The 19,750-nt window shown below is 40.3% G+C and overlaps 1 protein-coding gene across 1 annotated transcript in view; it reads right to left on the bottom strand.

Moving 5' to 3' along the window:
* The window catches only part of LOC129709575 (microtubule-actin cross-linking factor 1-like), a 335,842-nt gene that overhangs the window by 50,147 nt on the left and 265,945 nt on the right, over positions 1-19,750 (bottom strand). Inside the window, exons 48-57 of the mRNA XM_055656025.1 lie at positions 19,141-19,458; positions 17,018-17,184; positions 14,635-14,791; positions 14,170-14,296; positions 12,276-12,338; positions 10,131-10,366; positions 8,856-8,985; positions 6,661-6,860; positions 4,706-5,201; positions 1,314-2,785 (exon numbers count right to left, since the gene is read on the bottom strand). Coding sequence (XP_055512000.1) covers positions 1,314-2,785; positions 4,706-5,201; positions 6,661-6,860; positions 8,856-8,985; positions 10,131-10,366; positions 12,276-12,338; positions 14,170-14,296; positions 14,635-14,791; positions 17,018-17,184; positions 19,141-19,458 — 3,366 coding nt within the window. The remainder of the gene's footprint in view (positions 1-1,313; positions 2,786-4,705; positions 5,202-6,660; positions 6,861-8,855; positions 8,986-10,130; positions 10,367-12,275; positions 12,339-14,169; positions 14,297-14,634; positions 14,792-17,017; positions 17,185-19,140; positions 19,459-19,750) is intronic.

Here is a 19,750-nt window from a genome sequence, read left to right as displayed (position 1 = left end):
ACTCAGAGAGTGGTAGCTGTGTGGAATGAGCTTCCAGTGGAAGTGGTGGAGGCAGGTTTGATTTTATCATTTAAAAATAAATTGGATAGGTATATGGACGGGAAAGGAATGGAGGGTTAAGGTCTGAGTGCAGGTAGATGGGACTAGGGGAAAATAAGTGTTCGGCATGGACTTGAAGAGCCGAGATGCCTTGTTTTCCATGCTGTAATTGTTATATGGTTAACAGCTGGCCTTCTGTAGAAATTGAAGGGCAGCTTCTGCCTTGGTTTAAAGGTCAATTCCTGGGGAGCTGCTGTTGATTCCCAAACAGTTAAGATGTGACGTCAAAACGCTCTTTCTTCCCGACAACTCCGACGTTTTTCTGAGAGTAGCAGGTGGTGGACCCGACAACCTTAATCCCCACCCCAAGTGCTCACTTTTAGCAGAACAATGTATCTTTGGTCATTGGAGATGTGTGGTACTTGTATCCTTTAGATTTGTTACCACTATATTAGTCCAAGTGGCAGCTTACAGCTGTGTGCAAATTCAAGATGTATTCTAACCTAGTTTAGCACTCCTTCGGACAGAAAGGGCTTAAAGGAGATAGCAGAAAATTATTTAACGTATAGATATTATGATCTAGAATGTTTCATTGAAAAGGTAATGCAAGCTTTTCCTTAAATTATGATAATAGGGAGCATTTAGTGAACAAAAGGCAAAGTAGTAGACAAAATAAAACTGAAGAAGGGTCATGACCCGAAATGTCACCCATCCTTTTTCTCCAGAGATGCTGCTGAACCGCTGAGTTACTCCAGCACTTTGTGTCTATCTTAAGTAAAATTACTGTCAGGAGCAAGCAATGGCTGATGGGTCTTTTATACTCTTTCAGGCATTTTTGTAGTTCTATTTACTTGGGGCCTAATCATTCCTAAAATTGCAATGGTTAAAAACTGGAATTGTTTTTATTCATAACTTTCTGTGATTCTATTGGCACAGGAGACCATTTGATCCTTCAGCCAATGCTTGTGAATGCTCCTGTCCCTGTTATAGAAGCAACTCACAACACCTAGACCTGAAGATCCAGCTAACTAGAAGATCTAGTTTTGAGAGGTTTAATAATATTCATTGTACCCACGGCCACAAAAACTAAAGCTCAAACTCAACATCAAAGCAAATGAGGCTTAAATTCTGACAGTTGCAGGAATAAAAGGGCATATTTGAATAACAGTTCAAACAATTAAAAAGCTTTAAACAAAGTTCGAATTTGTTCATCACTTTGTTCAAAGAAGTTCAAGGACTGTAAGTGCCCCTAGGCAGAGTTAAACAAATCTTACCTTAAAGTTGGCCAGCTGTTGATTGATAACGTCAACTTCTGTGCCCACGTTTCCTTGCAATTCCTCGCCCTCTTCAGTTTTGGTTAGAAGGTTATTTAATTCTCTGAGTTTCTCATAAAAGTCCTCAACACGTCCCACAGTCATCTCCACTTGCTCTTGCCGGTTCCTTCCACGTTCAAGCAGTTTACCACATTGTTTATTCAAGGCTTCAAGTTCTCGTTTCAGCCCCTGAAGATCTGGACTGCCTTCCTCCTCCAGCATTTGTTTGCATTTTTCTTCTGAACTTTCAATATCTTTCTTTAATTCTTTAAGTTTGCTGATAAACTGCTTAATGTCATCAATCTGTGACTGCAGACTGTCTAGGTCTCTCCCAATGGGACTCATGCTGTCCAATTCGTCATCCAAGTCTGCAAGATGTGAAAACATTTCCCGAATATGGTTCTGGAAATGTCCGATTCCCTGAAGTCTATTTTCCATCGCCAAACAACTTTCATTCACTCTCTCTTTTACACTGCCATATTCTTGCTGAACTAACTCTGCTTGCTGGAGGAGCCGTGAAGAATCTGCACCATCAGGGGCATCTTCTGCCAGTCCTTGAGCCAGGTCTCTCAGATAGTCTACCTGCGACTCCAAGATCTGAAGCGATTCCTGACGAGTCCTCAACTTTTCCAAGTTCTTATTGCTGTAGGCCTGTGATCCAAGAGCATCGTATATTTCAAGCTGCTGTTTAGTGCCATCAAGCTTCATTTGAATGCTTTTCAGAGAATCCTGGAATTCTTTCAACCTTTGGGCCATTTCTTCAATTGATTCACTTTTGGCTTGAAGTCGTTCTGTAACGATGTCCATCCTCTGGTTTATGTCCGTTTTTTCATCCCTAATATCTTCTTCATCCACCTGACAGGAATCTACAAGGATGTCAGCGGCAGTGTTCATCATTTCCAGCGGCGAGCGATGTTTTTCCACATCATGTTGTAGATCCTTTGCGTTAGCTAAGGAGGAGTTCAGTTGTGCTGGATCAATGGTGATCCCCAGTTCTTCCACTTTAAATTCACATTCTTCTATCCATGGGAGCAGCTCTTCCATGTACTGCCTGTACTTCTGTGCTTTTTGAACACAGTCTTTGAGTTTCGAATATCTACCTGCTGCCTGCTTCCAGAGCTCATCCCACTGCCCTTTAAGAGTTGACAATTGACTCTGAAGATTCGTCTTTTCTTCACCTGTCTGAGCACTTCGGACCAGAGACTCTCCTTCACCCAAGATCATCTCATAGGAGCCCGAATGCTGATTCAGGCTTTTTTGGAACTCCTCCTGTTCACTGATTTGAGATTGTAAAATGTCAAGGTTTGCAGACACGGGAGATTTCCTTGAATGCTCGCTGCATTTCTCATCCAGCCACAGCCTGAGCTCGTCAAAGGTTTGTTGAAACTGCTGCGAACTGGCCAGAGTTGTTTGTAGTTGATTTATGCGATCACCTGGAGATGACAAATCATTAAAGGCATGTCGTGTCATAACTAATACTATCTCTTCATCATTAACTCTGAATCGGTAGTATTCCTCCAATTCGCCAAACAATAGATGTAAGAGTATATTTTCTAAAGCACTGCAATCTGTAACCAAAACTAATCTTCGGAATACAATGTTTAGTTAATATTTACAGACAAGCTGACCACTACTTCCCACATTTGTAAACAATGAAATACTGAATAACCCAAAGCTGTGGAAGCCAAAAAAAAAAAGCTTTTTATGATCCAAAAGACCAAGCCCTATTTTGACTTTATAATAATATGTATCGTAGATTATAACTTCAAGGCTTTTAATGCCTGTAGACCATTGATTTATCATAAATAACTTGGAAAAAGTTAAGACTAAACTTTGGGTTAAAACTAATAATCAGTAAATGGAATTTTGTTGCACTTTTGTTGCAAGCGTTCTCAATGTTTGGCACAGAAGCTTTACATTTTCCCTCCATTGTGGTACATACCATTTGACAGAAAATTCACATGTGGCTGAAGGCAGATGTGTGTATTATGTGGTTATAATGTCCTTCAACTATTTTAGCATTGCACATGCAATGAGGACAGTTGTGAACATTTACTAATTTTAAATATATTCTTTACCAAATTGCTTAGATTTCTCCTTGAATGTTATGAATGGGGTTTTTAACCTGGGAATGTACAGTTTATCTGCAGCTGTTTGCATTAACTTCCTTACAAGCTAAAGTTCAAATATAAATAAAGTCAACAGTTCAAAAATCCCAATTTAAGGATTCTTAATTAATGCCACCAGATAAATACATCTGAGGTTCAAATCAGAAGATGGACTAATTTAACTCGAATTACCTGGGGAGTGATTGGGATAATAAACATACCCCAGTGTGTCTATGCTACGAAGGGGGAGAATAGAACCAGATTCTCTTCTTTACTTTGTCACGTGACCACACTTGCGAGCCAATGTTCATGGAGGTTAAATCACGATAGGATAGGTTTTCAGAGCAAAGCTCTCCACTGAAGTGCAGTCAAAATGTTGAAACAAGGAGCTGTGCATGCTGGTTTACACAAAAGAACACAGAGTGCCGGAGTAACTCATCGTGTCAGGCAGCATCTCTTGAGAACATGGAGAGGTGATGTTTCAGGTTGGGGGCCTTCTTCGGGCACAAGAGTCTGAAGAAGGGAAGGTACACAAAAAAGCTGGAGAAACTCAGCGGGTGCAGCAGCATCTATGGAGCGAAGGAAATAGGCAACGTTTCGGGCCGAAACCCTTCTTCAGTCTGAAGAAGGATTTCGGCCCGAAACGTTGCCTATTTCCTTCGCTCCATAGATGCTGCTGCACCCGCTGAGTTTCTCCAGCTTTTTTGTGTACCTTCGATTCTCCAGCATCTGCAGTTCCTTCTTAAAGTCTGAAGAAGGGTCCTGGCACAAAATATCGCCTATCCACGTTCTCCAGAGATACTGCCTCATCCAGTTACTCCAGCAATTTGTGTCCCACTGCTACTCAGTTTGTTGACTCCCATCCTCAAGGATCACACACTAGTGTATCTAAGTTTTGGCAAGAGGATTTAACTCATAAATATGAACTTTCTAAGCAGAAGATTAAAAAGGGAGCAAATCTGAAATAGCAATTGCAGGAGCTAAAACTAAAAACAATTGCGGAAAGAGATTAGATTGTACAAGCTCTAGGTGGTTTGGTTCATTAGAAATATATCAGGTAAGTTCTTTAGTACAAGGCTTCAGTTATAAATTGATGGGAGAGTGGATTGTCCCTGAAATAAAAGGCCACTGCATGAAAAATTACAGAAACCTTCATCTGATGTGATTGATTAACGAAGCTCAAAATCACATTATAATCTTGTTCCTCTGGCATAACACAAACAGATCTGCAGTATCTATACCAACCTGCTCGCTCCTCGAGACCATTAAATGGCAGCAAGACCGCATCTAGCCGCTTACGAAGCTCATCCTTCAAATACTGTTCACCGATGAGGGAGGAGAGGTCATCGCAGAGATTCTGAGCTTCTTCAATCTGTTCCTTCTGCTGTTCTAAATCTGAACGGATCTCACTGATTTCTTCGAGCTGCTGCTTGACAATGTCGGGCTGTGTGCTGATCACCGACTGACTGTTTAGTTTATGGTTGAGGATCCCGACTCTGTCGCTGAGCCGCTGCAGTAACTCGTGGTACTCAGTACTCTTGGCGGTGGCTTGATCAATCTGATTGGAACGGCTGCTGAGCTGATGCGTGAGGTTCTCCCACTTGTCGTTGATGGCTCTGTGCTGGTCTCTCACGTGGCTGTCAGACGGAGACACATCATCGGGAGCACAGAGTATGCCCTGCGCTGCCTGGTTAAGTTGTTCGTATTGCGGTTTGCGGGTCTCAAACTCCTTCAGCATGAACTGTCGTAAACAAAACAAAACAAAGACTTCAATTGGAGATACTGGGAACAATCTCATGTTGAATCTTCTGTAGCACAGTAGTACATCATCTTGGGTTAGAAATGTGTTTATTCGAAAAAATGATTCTGTCTTGGGGAAATATCCATTTATCCTTGTGCCAAAGGTATGTAGCAAGTATGGGGAGGAGGAAGGTTACAAAAATGTCTTTGGGCAACCAAGAGGACTACACAGTGGCACAGCGGTAGAGCTGTTGCCTTGCAGCGGCAGTGACCCAGGTTCGATCCTGACAATGGGTGCTGTCTGTACAGAGTTTGTACGTTCTCCCTATGACCAAGTGAGTTTTCACCGGGTGCTCAGTTTTCCTTCCTCACTCCAAAGGCCAACAGGTTTGTTGGTTAATTAGCTTTGGTGAAAATTTGTCTCTACTGTGTAGGGTAGTGTTAGTGTATGGGGTGATCGCTGGTCGGCACTAATTTGGTGGGCCTGTTTCTGTGCTGTATCTCTAAAAAAACATGGATATTTAATATTTGCAGAACAAAGATTGTGCTGTTATCTATCCTACATTGAGCTCCAGCCATTTCAACAATGCAGTGCATCTGTAAAAGCGACCTAAAAGTAACTAACACCGTGACTCCTGCTCTAAAAAGAGAGATTATTGCTAATTTGTACCACTATGAATTACATTTGTATTAGTTTCCATTGACAGCTGTAAGTGATGTATAACTGGAGAGCACTCCAGGTTTAGGAGTTGATGGTGTTCTAGATAAGGTTGCCTTGCTGAAGGAGGTGATGCAGATTAGGATAGGACCTCTATTTAGCCCAGTTACGTGTGGACATGTGGAACCAAGGAACTGCAGAAGCTGGTTTATAAAAAAAAGATACAAAGTGCTGGAGTAACTCAGCGGGTCAGGTTGCATCCCTGGAGAACATGGATAGGTGACTTTTCAGGTCGGGAGCCTTGTACAGAGTCTGAAGAATGGTCACAATGCTGTATATCCGGATCCAGGAGTAGGAAAAAAGTGTTGAAGTAGTTTTCCGAAACAAGTATTGAATTGATTTGAAAGGTACACCCTGGAAACAGGCCATTCGGCCCACCGAGTCCATGTTGGCCATTGATTTTGGACTTATTCTGTAGATCCTATACTGATCACCAACATTTGCAGGTGGAGCAGGTTGGCTTTTGAGACAAAGGTAACTGCTAAGGGCATTGCAGTTTCTAGCTTCAGGTTACAAAGCCAACTCCAACAATGAACATTGCTATCATACTTCACTTGAGGCATATTGTGTACAGAAACACTGACAAATTATTTTCATGAATGACAAAACGTGCTTTCTAAATCCATATTTGAAGTTTGTAAATGCTTCAACTCTACTTTTTACCTTTAGCTGCAGTTAAAAGTCAAAGTACAAACCAAAGGAATTCTGAGTTCTCAAAGTTTTTGATTAAACAAAATATTACCTGCACTTGTTGTTTCTGAGCATGCAGCATGTTTGGATCGATCGATAGAGGACCCAGTACACTCATCATTAATTCTTTCTCTGATAACCATGGACTGAGCTGTGATTCTGTGCTCTGGAAAGTTGAAAGAAGATCTGCTGACTCTTCAAGTTTTTGTTGCCTCTGTGTTATTGCCTGATTAGCACGAGCCCACTTTGACTCTAAAAAAGAACACAAATACCAATGATAAGTTATTCCAAGAAGGGTTTCATGCAAATATTATACAGACTGGCCCATTCGTCTGATGTTACCATTATAAGATGTTTTGCACTTACTATCAATGCAAAGCAAAATGATTTAAACATTTGCATCTCAGGTTCGGTGCACTCTGCTGATGCTGTCTGTATGGAGTTTGCACGTTCCCCTTCTCCACCCACATCCCAATGACTTGCGGGTTTGTAGGTTAACTGGGCTCTGCAAATTGCCCCTTGTGTGGGGAGTGGATGTGAAAGAGGGATAGCATAGAACCAGCGTGGGCTGAAGGGCCTGTTTTCATGCTGTGTCTCTAACTTAAACTCTACAGTGTTTCATTAAGACAACTTTAAAATCAGAGTTAAAAATGCTTTAATTCAAATGCCTAATGTAAATTATAAAGGAAGCTGGAAACTACAAACTATCATTTAGACCGGAACATCTCACAATGAGTTTACCAGATTTACGATCAAAACTGCAGTCATTCGACTGTGGACAATTTCTTCTCACATCAGTCCGAACTTGACGTTATCTAAATATTTAAAATATCCTGACCCTCCTTCGTCTAATAATTTTAAATATTGTATTTTTCAAGAGGACGTTTTTCTCCATGTTTAAATTAACAACCTCCTTCTTCCTCTTTGACTCTATGAAAGGTTTGGAGGAAAACGGGCCAGACATGGGCGGGTGGGACTGGTGTAGATGGGGTATCTTGGTTGGCACGGGCAAGTTGGGCCGAAGGGTTTGTTTGCATGCTGTCCAATTCTGTCTCTAACATGGGAAGCAAGTATGTTTATGTTATTTGCCTGGTAGTAAATGACCTCCAAATTATCAACATTGTGTAGAGCTCAGTCCAGTCTGTTAATGGAAACACTTTAAAACAATATATCCTCTGATTTCAAACGTTAAAATATTTATCGGAGAAAGATTTAGAACACAGGATGTCAATGCCAATGTTACCGAATATATTTCATAATGTGCAAGACAACATACAAGGATAGCAGATGAGTTTAAAATGAGATGCAGAAAGAGGCCTTAGACGCTTGGTGTTGAAATAATGACTAATGATGGTCTTTACCTGTCGACATTCAGTTCCTAACAATTACTGACTGGTGCAGGCCAGACTATTGAGGGGGAAATACAACAAACACCTCATACTACAATGGCATTCAGCACAAAGATGGAATTTCTATACTCTTTCTCAAGAGTTAAGAAAATCAATGAAATATATTGTATTTGTGGGAGTCATTCATTTATTTTAAAAGATTTAAGGAAGCTACCAATATTTAATGTATTTTTTGGAAAATCACTAGTGTTATAATTCCCATTTTAATCAATGCCTTTAAAACATCCGTTCTCTTATTATGAGAACCGAAGCCATATTTGGCGAACCCTAGTATCGATTAGTTATTTAAGAATGAGGGAATATTGTGAAAGCATGACCTTAGCTTTTAATTATTTATAACAATTGTCAGTGTGCAGTTAAATGACCAATGTATTTCTTGTAACTACCAGAAGTCATTTATTTTCACTTAACTTCTCTTGTTCTTGATCAAGATTCCAAGACTAAATTTCCCCACAATTGTATAAAGGAACTCAAATTGGAGAAACATGGAATTGTAGATGCTGGTTTACAAAAATCATAGTGATGGAGTCACTCAGCTGGTCCAACAGCATTGCTGGAGAACATGGATAGGTGACATTTTGGATCAGGGCCCTTCTTCACGTCCAAAGAAGGGACCTGACCCAAAATGTCACCTATCCATGTTCTCAATAGAAACTGCCTGACCCCCTGAGTTACTCAAGGACTTTTGTAGTTCAAATTGTTCTTTCCCTGCTTAGCTTACACCAAAGTATTAGTCCAGATTTCATATTACAACACTCTTACTAACTGCTTCTTAAAATGTTAAGTGCAAAGTTTTCTATAAACTGAAACATTCATGTTGGCACTGCATTGGCTTTACCTATTCCTTCCAGCATTTCCGTCCATTTCTTGGCTTCGGGCGAGTCTGGATTTTTCTTCAGTAAACCTTTCAATGTTTCTTTAAGTTTATTAATCTTATCAGAATTCTGTTCAAGCTCAGCCAGATGTACCTAAACCAAAGAGAATTCCAGTGATTTACAACAACTTTGCAAACGTGCTTTGATTAAAGGCAGCAGCGGGGTTGTTATTTCCAACATTCACCCTTTGAGTTTTGTAACGGTACAATTCATTGCACTTTTCAATGTGTGTTTACTCTTCGAGTATCAAGTATACCTGATTTACTTCAAAACGCAATTCTTCTTTTCAATATGAACTACACATTAACTTGGAGTACGTGAGATTTTTGTAAAGCTTATAACATTTAAGAAATTAAGCATAGTATTTCTCCCCAATTCTTTAATCATGGACAATATTTGATGAAAGTCCTAGGAGGTCTTTGTAACTCTCCTTCATGCTCAAGAGTAATCCCCACGTACTTGAAGCTGAAAAATGCCCGCGAGTAAAAAAAAGGGCGCCATGGAAAAAAAAAATAGATTTTTTTTTACTCGTAGGTTTAGTCGAGGTAGGTTGTAGTGGGACGTAATGCTATCGTAGGTAATCGAAGGTAGTTGAAGGTAATAGTTCGTTGAGAAAAAAAAGGTAAGTCAACCGACCAGTAATGTTAAATGCCCGCTAAACTATTAAAAGTTGTCTGGCATCTTAAAAGTGTCTCCATTTCTTCTCCCCCCCTTCTCTCTCCCTCCCCCCCCTCTCTATAAGGTCTTACCGTAACTGTGTCAGCCGTCTTTTACCTTCCTGTTCATCGCAGGTGTGAATTTCAGACAGCGCTCCCCCGCTTTCCCTGGCCCCCGACTTTGCTGTGTGTGTGTGTGTGTGTGTGTGTGTGTGTGTGTGTGTGTGTGTGTGTGTGTGTGCGTGCATGCACGCACACACACACACACACACACACACACACAGACGGTCTATCCGGCTCGTGGTTTCATCGCTGACGGTCGATCCAGCTCGAGGTTTTTCAGGAGAGTGCCCTCGAGCTTGAAGAGCCAGAATAACAAAGGACTAAAGTTCAAAAAATGGCATCCAATTTAGTCATCATGATTTATCCCTCACGTTCCCTGCCAACAAACTACTGGAAAAATATTCAAGTTACCCTCATATGGAAGATCAGTAGCTCTAGATGCACCAACAATGTGTTAATTTAAATTATGCCATTATTATCTCTGGGATGTACTTTATCATATTTATTTTAAAAAGTCACCTTGTTTTGCTCTACTTGTGCTTTCATAGCTTGAGTTTTGATTGATGATGAGCTTAAAGAGGTTAAAGTCTGTTCTTTTGATTCCAGCCAGTTCATGATAGAAGCAGTCTCTTCCTCGACCTCTTGCATTTGGTTAAGTGTGGCGCTTAGATGGTCCTGACATTCCTTCAGCGTATTACCAAGGATTTTATAATTATGGTTCACATCAGAGACATTCTGCTGGATTTCTGCAAGTTCTACAAAAAGTTAAACGAGTCAGTGAGCAAATGTGATTTTAAAGTGTCAGGGTCAAAATTGCAGCTTTCGGTGCTGATCTCAAAGTAAGTCACCTCCATTCTCAGTGGCAGCTACTGCTGGACTTCAATTCTGGGGCATGATGCCATTCAACAATAATTGTGTCCTCAGTACGATCAGCCGATCATATTGAAAACTTCTCACAACATATCAAGCTTTAATTTTTAATTTAAAAAGTAAACATGATTGAGGTAGAAATTGAAATGGGCAAGTACTAATAAAGTTATGTTACATCGCATTTTGAAATGTTGATCATTAGGGACAAAGAGGTTAAGCCATAATGATGACTTATGATTTCTTTAACTTTTGCCCATAGTACCTACAAAGCAAAACATTTCCGGAGTAGGAAGGAACTGCAAATGCTGGTTTAAACCAGAGATAGACCCAAAAAGCTGGAGTAAGTCAGGCGGCATCTCTGGAGAAAAAGGATAGGTGACATTTCGGGTTGGGTCTGAAGAAGGGTCTCAACCCGAAACATCACATATTCCTTTTCTCCAGAGATGCTGTCTGTTATTCCAGGTTTTTGTCTCTAAAACACTTTCTGATTTGTTATCTAAGTTCATATTGGAGAAAATTATAAAACAGCCACCCTAAGGAGAAGCAAAGAAATACCTAAAGTGTCTTTTTCTAATTACTCATGTGCATGCTCCAGGGATTGCTTCAGACATATGGTTTTGGGGCTGGAGGAAGCAGGATAGTGGTATTCCCCAGGGATCAGTCTTAGACGCAATGTTTTCTTACAAAATAAATCTTATACTAATGACCTAGAAATAAAGGAGTTGTGAGCTACAATGTTTTAATTTGTATATAAATTGATGAGGAATATTGACAGTATGGGTACAGGGCTGTTCCTGCTCGTGGAGCGTTCAAGAATTAGAGGTCATAGGTAATAAAGGAGGAGAAATGAATTAAGAATGATGAGATCAAGTGTGTTTTTTTTATTCACAACGTGTAGTTGGAATCTTGAATTCACAGCATGTGGTGGAGACAGATTCACTGTCACCGTATTATATCTTACTACAAATTCTGAATTTTAGATCATGGTTAGAATACCTCTGACTACGAGTCAATATGTGCAAATGTTCTTCTTACAACTGCTTGGGAACAATATACTTATAATTCACTGACACCATTTTATTTAAGTGGGTAGGGTTCTACTGGATGGAGCAGAGGCAACACTGCCTCACAGTTCCAGCGATCACAATTCTTCAGTACTGTATGGTGTTTGCATATTTCAGTTTGTCATTTCAAGGCGTGGATTTATTGGATAGAAGGTTAATTGGCTAATGCAAATTACTACTAACATTGCGGGGAAAGGAGCTACTGTGTTGCTGAGCATGTGAAAGAGAATAGGTTAAAGGGAGCTAAGTGGGAGAATGGGTCCAATGGGAATGTGTTGTCATTGATTTGATGGGCCAACTATTCCAACATATAAATTTCAACCCGATTATTGGCACAATGCCGGCATGTGTTAGAGTTGCTGCCTTACAGCGCTAGAGAACTGAATTTGATCCTGACAACGGGTGCAGTCTGTACGGAGTTTGTACATTTTCCCTGTGACCGCATGGGTTTTCTCCGGGTGCTCCGGTTTCCTCCTACACTCCAAAGACCTACAGAGTTGTAGGTTAATTGGCTTCTGTAAAATGTCCCTAATGTGAAGATAGTGCTGCAGCACGGGGTGATCGCTGGTCGGTACGGGCTTGGTGGGCCGAAGGGCCTGTGTCCACGTTGTATCTCTAAACACTAAAAAGTCCAAAGTCAATTTATTTTTCTATGTGGGAATTTAACTCTGGATGTAAATTGGCTAGTAAATCCAACATAAACACACCTCGTGTTTCTATACATTCTCACCTTTGCTCCTGTGGTACCCATTCATACTAGGCGCAGTCACTCCACCATTCATCATCACAGAACCTATGTGAACAACAGGGAGACAGAACAATGCACGGGACAGCCAATATTAGGAACAAACGCTCAACAGACACAGGTTCCCTTAGTGGAACAAAGCAAGACATAAACAAGCACATCGATTTACACATGAAGCATTTTGTTATAAAGTAAAAAAAAAAGCTTTTGTACTGTTTTGCAGCAGTGCATAAATATTAGATGTACACCTGGATAGTTTCACTTCAATTTATCATAATCTATTTTGTATACACTGGTGGGTGTATAAAATTGTCCAGCATCTTTAATCCGTTTTTCTGAAGCTCTGCGACCATGGACGGTATCATCATTGAGAGCGATAGCAGATTTGCTTCAGTTTCAGCTGGCCATGAAGTCACATAAAACGCCACAGATTCTGTGTATTCCAGAATGACGTGTTAAGTAGAAAAATAAAATTATATGCATGGAAGTGCCACGACTTTGATGAGATCTCAAACCATGTCCTATTAGCTTTCTTGAATGCAGAGGGAAGATTCCATAGTACTATCTGAAGAGTTACAAGGGGGCTCTCCTGCATCCAGGAACATATTTGTCATTTAAACTATATCCTCTACTGCGTGCTATAAAAGTGCCATTTAGGACCATGTGTGTATTGTACCCTGCTTTGAGTGAAGTTCATGGATCAATTATGGTGAAGTACAACATACAAAGCACACTGCACCATAGATTATACCATTTCATATCACATTGTATCAAATTTATCCATGGTGCAAAAACAAAATCTGCTACAGGAGTTTTTTAAAATTACTCCCGAGTCCAGTATCAGCGGTCTCTTGTGTCTCAAATTTATCTATGGACAAAATTCTTCTGCAGCATGTAAATTTTACTTTAAACAACTCAATTAATTGCAGCATTCAAGCTAAGAAAAGTGAAACAACTTACTAGTCATATATAGAGAGAATTAAGAATAAGCTACATACTTACACAGTGCTGACAAATAAGATACATTAAGCTAATCAATTATAGGGTTCAGCAAGTAAACTGCTGCTTTTCCAATATAGAATATAAACTCGAGGGAGAGTATTAATCAAATTTACGTTAATATGGCAAGCACACTGGTGAAATGTGATTACACCAATTAGAAATTGTAATTTGTAAGAAATCAAGCAACATTTAAATAAATAATAATAAAAAGATTAAAAAAACATGGGAAACATTGCAAGAAACAATCAGAAGCACAGGCTAATAGATCCAGTGTATGTTTCATATGTTGTGTTACTAAATGATCCAGTAATGATCAATATGGTAGCAACGGTATAATGGATAGAAACGTTCATGGGCATGGCTGAGCCCTAGGCAGGGCCACACAGTGGTGCAGCTGGTAGAGCTACTGCCTCAGAGCTCCATTGATCAGGCTTGTTTCTGACCCCGGCCGCATTTTACGTGGAGTTTTCAAGTTGTCCCGTGATCATGAGAGTATCCTCTTCATGTTTTGGTTGATAGATTAATTATACTTTGCTCTTAATGGTTAGGTAAGTGGCAGAACTTGGGAAGAGGTGATGGCAATGTGGGAGAAGAAACGGGGATTAGTGTATGTGTGTGTTTGATGGTCAGCATGGAATCAGTGTGCCAAGCGGCTTATTCTGCTGACACTATGTGGAGTAAAAAGGAAATTTAAATCATTCATTTTCATTCTTTCTTGTTCTAAGTTGACTATAGAATTGCTTTGAGAGAGGTTTCGATCAGGTATCTTGTGCACACTCTTATGATGGTGTATGGAGCATTGTAGAAGAAGACAAAGTTAGTTAAAAAGTTACAAAACGATAAGGTCAACTGCACTTTTCCTGATCCAAGATGTTACCTGTTTTACTGGTGTTCAAAGCAGTGTCTGGAGATGTTATTTCCATGATGAGACTTTCTAACTCAGTTCCTTTGTGGTTTATTTCTTGAATTTGTGGAGATTTTGCTGACCAATCTTCCAAAAGAACCTGTTAATTAAAATAAGCCTTATCATACCGTTTTATTAAAAACCTTTGTCAATTGAGGCTTGTTTTTGTGCTTCTTTTCTCAGACATTACGGACAATTGCTTCACACGACGGGTTTACTTCATATTAATTGAGACCATTCTCCCTCCCGTCCTCCTCAAAATAATAACAGGAAATGTTTGCACACAAGGAGGAGCAAACTTGCTTGACCAAAATGTGGAAAGCCTGCATACAGACCGATTCATCTTCACAGTCATCCTGCACATGAATTGAAAAAAAAAAATCCTGATATTCCTTAAAATAGCAAATACCGTATGCTTTTCATTTTACGTAGACTTACCACCACTTCTTGGATCTGTTCCTTGATTGTGTCTGTCTCAAGTGCCGATTCAAAACACGGAATGCGAGTCTCTGTTTCCTTTAACCATTTTCTAATCGACTCAACCAGGGAAGTGAAGTCGCTCAGAGACTGCTGGCAGGATGTTGCCTCTTCCTCCCTGAAAAATTGAGGCTCAATCAGTGACCTATTAATCCATTATTAGAAAATGCTTCTAATGTTGGAAATGCTGGGCTACCTGAACTAATTTAGAATACATATCTGGTTTACTGATACAATTACAAAGGGTTTTTTTTTCCCGATTGTACTTGCCATCATTCTCTGCCATCATTCCCAATTCCCCATTGTAGTGCTGACCACCAGAGAATGAGTATTCATCACTCAACAGAAGGAAGAAATTCAAAGAGGCCATCTTCTGTTAAATCCAAGCAGGCTCCTATACACAAAGGCCTCAATATTCATTGTAGAAATGCAAATGCAATGGGGAGTCCTAAACTTCCTAATTTCCCAACGACACTATGATGTTGAACTCGGCTTGGGCTCCAAGACAAAATTCCAATTTGCTGCAATTTCCCAGCAATTAATTTTCCCCTAGAAAATCTGCCCACTATTCAGTGACTCCAATCAGTGGAGAGGACTGGCCGAGAGAATGCAAGACAAGTTTTATGATTGTTAAATTTAAAAAACGTAAATTGTTTTGAATGTTGGTTATTGTCACAGATTTTCCGAAACATTCAAGGCATGCGTTTAGACAATTGGTGAAGGTTGGGTCCTCTGGGCAGAATTTGCCTCTTACAACATTGGAGCTCTGTACTGCACTGGGGTGTCTCAAGCCCAGAGTAACGGTCGGCACGGACCTGGTGGGCCGAAGGGCCTGTTTCCGTGCTGTATCTCTAAACTAAGTATCAGTTGCATTCAGGAAGTTGTCAGAAGACCCACTCCAGCTAAGAGAACCTACAAGATTTGAAACAGCCAGAGTGGTAGTTGACCACTGCCTGGAAATTCAGACATATTGATCACCAACTTACTTCTGCAGCCAATTGTAACTTCCTTTAAAAATATAGCCACAGAAAATAACTCATGGCAAATCAGACTTCTTGAAAACAATTTGTTTTTATACCACATCAATTGCGTTCTATCTTTCACAACATAAAGCCAGTTTGAGCCTGTTATTTATACTTTTTCTTAAAAACTGCTGAGACGGACGGTAAAAATGTTGCGTGTTCTAAGGGGCAGGTAATCATGTGCTTCCAAAAAGTGCAAACCTGCTCATTTCAAACAAATCCACTGTTACTCAGAAATGAAGAGTCAGTTTTAAGTTTCATTAAATTCTTAGAAAGGATAACTTTAAGTCACAAATTAATGTTGCTAAACAAATTAACAAGTTGTGTTTAGATTTCAAGGTATGCATGATTACAAAGAATCTGATGAGTGAAAACATTTCATTAACCCTGGCAAAACGAAAAATCAAATGTGCTGCAAATAACGAATATTAGACAGATATGGATCAAAGTGTTAACGATTCTCATTGCACCCAATTACAAAAGGATTTCAAAAAATGTAACAAAATGATCGCAGTAAAATTGTGATGAGAATCGTTCCTTTTCCTTTTCAAAAACCTAGTGCTCAAAAGGTTTTCTGGAACGACTTAATCAAATTCATTGAGATAATATTGCCTTTCACTGGTGGATGTTAATCTGTGGTGGATGTTAATTTGTGTTTATTGTATGTTTTGTTATTTATTATTATATGTATGACGGCAGGCAATGAAATTTCGTTCAGACCGAAAGGTCTGAATGACAATAAAGGAATCTAATCTAATCTAATCTGAAGTTTGGATGGTCTACAATTTAAAATCCTGAGGCATGCTCCAACCACACATTCTGGCCGCCACAATGACCACCCTCTTGAACTTTGTTACATTAACCTCCATTACAATCCCAATCCCATCTTTGCCACCTGACAGACATCACGCTGTAAATGCTTCCCAGGCTGACAATGTATTGTTTGTCCAAGTGACAACTCATTCAATCATAGGGAGAGAGCGCACAGGAGTGAGAGCGAACACGAGAGGAAATGTGTGCGCTACTGGAGGTCTGCAAATGAAGATTATTGAATGGAAATGGATTCATCTAAAAAATAACAAACAGGAAAGAAGGAAATCAGAGGGAGAAAAATAGAAAAATAAATTCACACGGATTCAAGCTGCTCAAAACATTCATGCCAATTTTGACCTTTTAGTCAGCATATTTATTCAAAGCGTGATAAGGCATTAATTTAATGAATGGGTTTTATTAAAGCCAAATATGCGAAGAAATAATAATAATAATAATAGCAGCTAATAAATGTTTTAGGAAAGTCAATTTGAAGAATCATCATCTCTTACCTCTTCTTAATATTCAGTTCTAGTTTTTTGTACCCTTTGGTTAGGTCTTTGACAGTCTCCGTGAGCTGATTCTTTTCCGTCAAGATGTCAAATGTGGCCAGTTCTTCAGCGAGCTGCTGCAGAGCCTGTAAGTCTTCCCTTTGCTTCACCATTTCTGTGCTTGCCTCCTGTGGTAAGGAAACACATGGTCACGTGCCATTAAAAACGGTAGCCTAGTTGCTCTTCTATGTTTTAATGTTGCCACTGTTGATCTTCTAATAAAAATTATATAAAACAATTGTTCTCCAATCTCAGCACTTAACTGAAATTAAAATCCTTTATTTGTAATAAAGAGTCAAGAGAACAAGAGATGATCAAATTATCATGTTTATCAAGAAGGCAGTATTACAATAATATATTTAATTGTACAAGATATTCCAAAGACGAGCAGTTTTGCAGGTTAAGAACATGGTGTAGAGAACATGGAACTAGTGTATGGGTGGTCAATGGTCGACGTGGACTCGGTGGGTCGATGGGCCGAAGGGCCTGTTTCTATGCTGTATCTGTAAACTCAACTAAATTCAGAAAGTTTAAAATCCATTTAACAGCAATATTTATTTTTCAGATGAGGATGAGATCACCACCAGTCATTTCAGAACAGTTTGTACACATCTGCTTCCCTTCAAGGTGGTAGTTGTGGTCCATATTCTCCAACCACTCACATGCAGTGAAGAAACATACACAGTTCTATTTGGTTTGAGAATGTGGTTGGTTAGTAAGGGAGCAGATGGTACCAAAACGGTGGGGAAGGATGTCTAAGTTTGCAAAAAAAATCCTGGATCAAGGGAGGAAGTGGCCAATGGTTGAATTTAAATCTGACAAATTTGAGGTGATGCATTTTGGCAAGTCAAGCCAGGCAGGACTGCACAGTAAATGGTAGGTTTGTGGAAAGTATTGTCGAGTCAAGATAACTCGGAGTACAGAAACATAGTTCTCTGAAAGTGGTGCGCACATAGATAGGGTGGTGAAGAAGGCATGTGGCGTACTTGTCTTCATTGATAAGGGCATTGAGTACACGTGGGGACATTATGCAACAGCTGTAGACAAGGATGATTCTATCATATGTGGGTTAGAGCCTGCAGTTCTATTTGCCCTACTATAGTTTTTGTCCGTTGTCGTTGGGGCCTAGCACCGTGGAGCAGCCTCCAGCCGGAACGACCTGGGGCTCCAGTCGCGGAGCTGCGGACTACTCACCATCGTGGGGCTGGCTGGCCTCGGAGCATGGGGAGCGGTGGTGGATTGCTGCTGCGGCCCGACCCCGGAGCTCGGAAGCTCCTGCTGCATACCTGTGGACTGTCGGGATATCGGGAGCTCGCGGGTCCGGGTGGAGACCGCTTTTCGGAGCTCCCGCAACGCAACTTCTCCCGCCCATGTCGCGGGGTTGGAACGAACCGGAGCGGGGCCGTACATCGCCCGGCGCGGCTTTAATGGCCGCGGGACATTCGAACACCTGTCGGGGGCTCCAACTTCGTGACTTTTAGATCTGGAGCAGGGCCGTACATCGCCCGGCGTGGCCTAAAATGGCCGTGGGACTTACCATTGCCCGCCGGGGGCTTCGTAAATTGAATTGTGTGTAAGTTTTTGTAAATTGAATTGTGTGTAAGTCTTGTAGGAATTGTCTTTTTTTGTATGGCTGTGGAAACGGAGTTTCGTTTGAGCCTCACTGAGGTTCAATTGACATGTAATAAATATTGTATTGTATTGTATTGTATAGTTTAGAATCTGCTCTCAAGAGTTTGGTGAGAGGAATCTGAGCAGTGGCACATCCTTGGGAAATGGTTAAGTCCTTGCTTATTTAGATAGCACTAGTGTGGCATACATGTAGGCTCGGCGGAAGAACCATCGCAAAGAAAATTAAGGATGATCTCCAAGTGTCCACAAATCAAAAGCATAATGAAAGTTCTATAGACATTGGACATGGATCGCTTCATTATCTAAGTTATAAAGAGAGCTGGACACAGCTAGCTGTTTAATAAATCACATATATTAACATATATACACACACACACACAATAAAATATATATTTTTGATGCCATTAATAGAAATGAAGATAGAAGTAGAATTTCACAAATAATGTATTTACCAGTATTTTCTGTGAAAAGTGAGCAATATCTTCATTGGGATCTCCTCCAGCTGCCAGACTCTGAGATTTGTTTTCGATGAACTGTCCAACATCCTGCACCAGTTTTTCAAACTGCTCTGTTTTAGGTAGCAGTTTCCTCAGCTTCTCCTCCTTCACCTGTTGCTCATTGCACACCGCTTGCACTTGGCTATTCAACCGTTCAAGCTTCTCTTGCAGTGAGGAAGCAGTTGCTCTATCTGTATTTTCAATAAAACCGTGAACCATTTCCTGGATTGTGTTAATGCTGCTTTGATGACTAGCAATATCCTGCTTTAATTTCTGAAAAGTTTTAGAAAACAAATTGTTATTTAAAATAGTGTACTTCTTTGGACTTCAGCACAAACTTCACACATTGTGATTTTACTGCTATTCATGGCCATTGCTTGCTCCAGTATGCTCTTGATTGAGATATATATTTGTCCTGTGATATATGAGAAAGAGAGAGGGAATGAGCAAGGAAACAAGGAAGGGAAGGAGAGAGGGAGGGAGGGATGGAGGGAAAACACTCACAATCAGTGGGTATTCTGACTAAAGCACGTATTGCTGCGGCAAGGAGTCTACTTAGACAAGG

Source organism: Leucoraja erinacea, chromosome 26 (genome assembly GCF_028641065.1).
Source record: "Leucoraja erinacea ecotype New England chromosome 26, Leri_hhj_1, whole genome shotgun sequence".
Taxonomy (NCBI): Eukaryota; Metazoa; Chordata; class Chondrichthyes; order Rajiformes; family Rajidae; genus Leucoraja; species Leucoraja erinaceus.
Note: the sequence above shows the minus strand (reverse complement) of the source record. Positions and strands in the feature narration are given on the sequence as shown.